The sequence below is a fragment of the Austrofundulus limnaeus genome, unplaced genomic scaffold (assembly GCF_001266775.1).
Source record: "Austrofundulus limnaeus strain Quisiro unplaced genomic scaffold, Austrofundulus_limnaeus-1.0 Scaffold504, whole genome shotgun sequence".
In the NCBI taxonomy this organism is placed as follows: domain Eukaryota; kingdom Metazoa; phylum Chordata; class Actinopteri; order Cyprinodontiformes; family Rivulidae; genus Austrofundulus; species Austrofundulus limnaeus.
This window is the reverse complement of record NW_013952906.1, coordinates 73,487-77,637: the sequence shown is the minus strand read 5'-3', so window position 1 is coordinate 77,637 and position 4,151 is coordinate 73,487. Positions and strand designations below refer to the sequence as shown.

Genomic DNA, 4,151 nt, shown 5'->3' with positions numbered 1-4,151 from the left:
TTTTTATCAGGAACATTCCCGCTGCTACAGCAGCTGCTCCTTCTCCTACACCGAGAACAACCGAACACTGACCTTTGACCTCAGTCCCATGAGCGACGTGGCTTCACTGATCATCGGACCGAGTTTCACCTCTAAAGGCACAAAATACCTTCACCTGTTTAATGTCAGCCTCTGTGGCCACGAGGTAACCCTGTTAGCCACATCAAGAAATGGATTTCTAAAATGCTAATTCATATTTACGGTCAAAGTGACATTTCTTATGTTTGAACAGAATTTCTCTCCTCTGTAACAAATAAAACACAACTTTAGAAACTGCAGGTTATTTTTTTTGTCCTCTCAGGGGAAAAAAGCCGCAGTCTGCACTGAYAACGTCACCGATGTGTCGAACAAAGACGACCAGAGCGACTTGGTTCAGTTTGTCAACACRGTGGATAGTTTCATCTGTCAATCAACCATCATCCCAGCAGATGGGCGGGGCTTCAGGATGGCCATATCCTCCCAGTCCATCAGCCTCGCTGACACTTTCATCGGTACGACCACATGCGGATTTCCGGGTGTGTTTCTGTGATAATCATCTGGTTAAAAACTGATTTCATGTTTCTTTTTAGGAGCGACAGTGAACACTGTCCTCAGCGGAGTGAACGCTCAACCCGATCTGTTCCCAGAAAAGTTAAATGATGTTCCTGACATCAACTTCTTCTACAGGTAGAGAATAAAAAAAACAGGAAATATTAACACGTTTCTATTGTTTTTTTTTTTACACTTATTGTGTTTTGATTTTCRTTTAGGTCGATTCAGGCGACGGCGTCGTGTGATCAGGGCCGGAGTTCAGTYGTTATGGTTCGATGTAACCCAGAAAAATCTGAGCGAGGGGAATTATCTGTGCCCGTGTACGTGTGCCGCTCAGGACAGGAAAATATACAAACAGAGCTGCAAAATAAATCAAATCATCAAGTGTAAATGTGTGTTTGTGTGTGTCCCACATGTCCTACATCATCCGAARACCTCAACATATAAACTCATTTAAAGTTTCAAACTTTTTTTCTRCACACAAACGTTTAAAACATTCATTTTGAATTTATGACTTTATTGAAAATCTTTTCTTATTTAAGAAACAAAGAAAATCTGTGTGATTTGTTTGTTTGTGCAGCTCCTGTCCTGCAGGAACGTGTGACGGATGCACCTTCCACTTCCTGTGGGAGAGCTCCAGTGCCTGTCCACGCTGCACTCAGAATGACTTCCATCAGATCGAGGGAGCGTGTAAGAGAGGCGTCCAGGTAACAGATACACCGACATCCTTCACTCGTCATATATTTTATTTGTTTTTGTTGAGTTTCATCAGATGATAAAGCAAAGGTTTCAACTTTTTTTACATATTTCTATAAATAATCATGTTAATCAGTAGGGAAATATGTCGTTGTCTCAGGAAACTCTTTACGTGTGGAACGAGCCAAAGTTGTGCACCGGGGGTGTTTTGCTGCCTCCTCGAAGCTCCGCCCCCTGTGAGGTCATCGCTCTGTGGCTGAAGGTCGGGCTCGGAGTCGGCGCCTTTCTGGCCGTGCTGCTCGTCTCCCTCACTTTTTATTTCTGGAAGAAAAACCAGAGGTGAGAACTCATTTGTTACTGAAGACAAAGGTGTAATCACCATCCTAAAAGTGTGTGTGGGGGGACGGACAGACACATTTTTTAAAGGTCTTTTTTTCTGCTTCGGTTGAAATGGTGGGGGGGGCAGAGGGCACAGATATGGGAAGTGGGGGGGACATGTCCCTCCCTGTACCTATGGCGGTTACGCCCATGACTGAAGAGTTATTTACAGAAAAATACATGAGAATATTTTTGTCAGTGACCACAAACTGTTCTGTTTTTATTTTATCTGGTCATATCCAGTCATCATTATCTTGAGCAGCGGAAGGTATTGGGAAGGTATACACCCTTGCAGACTGTTGCTTTCGGCCACGGTTCTCATTTCCCACAATACTTTGTGTCTGCTTATGTAGCAGGAAGGCAATAGCAAAAACAGTAAACGTTTGTAATCCAYACTAAAATTTTGTATGTATTGATTTATTTTACTTTACAACCAGAGCTCCCGATTTAAAAAAAAAAGTTTAAAAGCTGGAGCTCAAAAGCAATCGGCCAATGGTGTTAGAGATGTATAAATGATTTAAAGATGTTATGCTGGTGTAGACTGACATCTAGTGGTCAACTGGAGCAACTACATGGAAAATGTCCTAATCCAGGTAGAAAAAATCAAAAAGAAAAAATAAGTAGGTCCTCTGAATGGGTTCTTCTTTAGTGAAACGTTTCATCTCTTGTCCAAGAGACTTCTTAAGTCTGATGAGTTTCAGGTGAACTGGAAAACTTTAAAATCCAAGCTCTTATTTTGAAAGGAAGATATTAGTTTCCTATTCCCCGTGCTTTTGTTTCTCGTCACAAATCAAATACGTCATGTACCCAGAATGCGTCGCTTCAGTTTTCCAATAATTAGTTTTGAAATTACTTCATTGATGCTTCTTTAATGAAAAATCTACAACAAACAAAAGAAAAAGACGAAGAAGCAGCCGAACTAGCAATCCTTAAAAACGTTTTATTTTTTACACCAGGAGCCAAAGTTCTGTTTCAGGAAATCAGATCCCCAGCAATCAGCAGCTGTAGAAATAAGTTGTAAAAGAGTTCATACACTACTAGTTGGCAGTGTTGTGCATATATTGTACATGAATTGTCAGCTAGTAAGTGTCAAATTGAACTTGCGCTTTAAACTTCGCTTCTGCTAGTTTTTGTACAGCATTAGCGATTTTGAAGTTGCGGACCTAAATATTTTTATAAGCGCTTAAGAAATTGCGGAGCTAATGTTTGGATTAGCACTGCCCACCACTGTTGATTAGTAATAAGGACTTCTAAAACAATAATTAGCCAAGACAGATTTGTCGGCAGCTAAAAAAATCTGTGACTCAAAGAAAAAACCAAAAGTTAGAAGCTTCTTGTGGTGGCTAATTTGCTGATTCACGGGCTGCGGTGTGTAACCAGGTTGGAGTACAAGTACTCCCGCCTGGTGATGTCTGCCAACAAGGAGTGCGAGCTGCCAGCTGCAGACAGCTGTGCTCTGGCTGAAGGGGAGGAGCCAGACGACGAYGTGGTCTACACCCAGAAGCCCTCCCTGCTGGGGAAACTCCGGGCCATCGCCAACAAGGTCTGCTGACCGTCAGACATTTGTCACATTATTTATGAACTCCTCAGATCAACTGGGAGAAAAATATTTATCAAGATGTTGTGTTTATTTATTTACGTTATTTATTTATTTAACAATTTATTTGTTTAATTATTTTTGTCGATATTTGCTGTTTCTCAGCACGAGGACGGGGAGAGCAGCGAGTCGGTGCAGCTGAACTCGTCTCAGTCGGATCGATGGGTTCTGGGATGAACTGATGAAGGGTCACGTTGTCTCTGCAGACCCCCACAGACAAGAACTTTTACTGATAACACACACACACACACACACACACACACACACACACACACACACACACACACACAATGTATGCTCAACAGTTGTAACAAAAATGAGAAGCAAGCTTTTAATGTTTTTGTATGTTTTCTTCTTTTATTTGGCATTTTTTGTTCCGAGTTATGTATTTATATCATGTTATGATGAAGAATATTTATTAAATTATTAATGTTGACTTTATAATCCGACTTCTGAAGTTTATAGTGTAAAAAGTCAAAAATTAAATTTTAGACAAGTGTTTTCTGCCCAAAAAGTACTCCTGTTTTTTGTGCATTAATTACCATTTATTATGTGAAYTTTATACTGTAGGTTTATTTAAACAAGGGTCACACATTTTGTTGTGCTTTTTTAAAAAACATAAGAGCATTAAAAAGGCAAAAAAATATTTATTTTATTGACATAAAGTATTATTAAGAATATGTTTTCTTTTTTAAATAGCTTCCCTGTGTTTCCCTTTGTAATCATTTTTCAATAAAATTCCTTAAAACAATGAATTCATATGTGGTATAGTCTAAGAAGTCTTAGTGTTTTTAAATAGAACAAAAATTAAGCAAAATTTATAAATGTTGACTAACATGAGTATAAATGACTTATTTTGACAACTAATTCTAAAAGCTTAATTTTACTTTTGTGGATCAAGTAGGAATAT

At 39.3% G+C, this 4,151-nt stretch overlaps 1 protein-coding gene across 1 annotated transcript in view; it reads left to right on the top strand.

The window, feature by feature from the left end:
* The window catches only part of elapor2b (endosome-lysosome associated apoptosis and autophagy regulator family member 2b), a 14,692-nt gene extending 11,007 nt beyond the window's left edge, over positions 1-3,685 (top strand). Inside the window, exons 15-22 of the mRNA XM_014025848.1 lie at positions 11-184; positions 341-530; positions 609-705; positions 789-890; positions 1,151-1,277; positions 1,427-1,605; positions 3,025-3,187; positions 3,347-3,685. Of these exons, the coding sequence (XP_013881302.1) occupies positions 11-184; positions 341-530; positions 609-705; positions 789-890; positions 1,151-1,277; positions 1,427-1,605; positions 3,025-3,187; positions 3,347-3,418 (1,104 nt within the window). The 3' untranslated portion in view covers positions 3,419-3,685. The remainder of the gene's footprint in view (positions 1-10; positions 185-340; positions 531-608; positions 706-788; positions 891-1,150; positions 1,278-1,426; positions 1,606-3,024; positions 3,188-3,346) is intronic.
* The last annotated feature ends 466 nt before the right edge of the window (positions 3,686-4,151 follow it).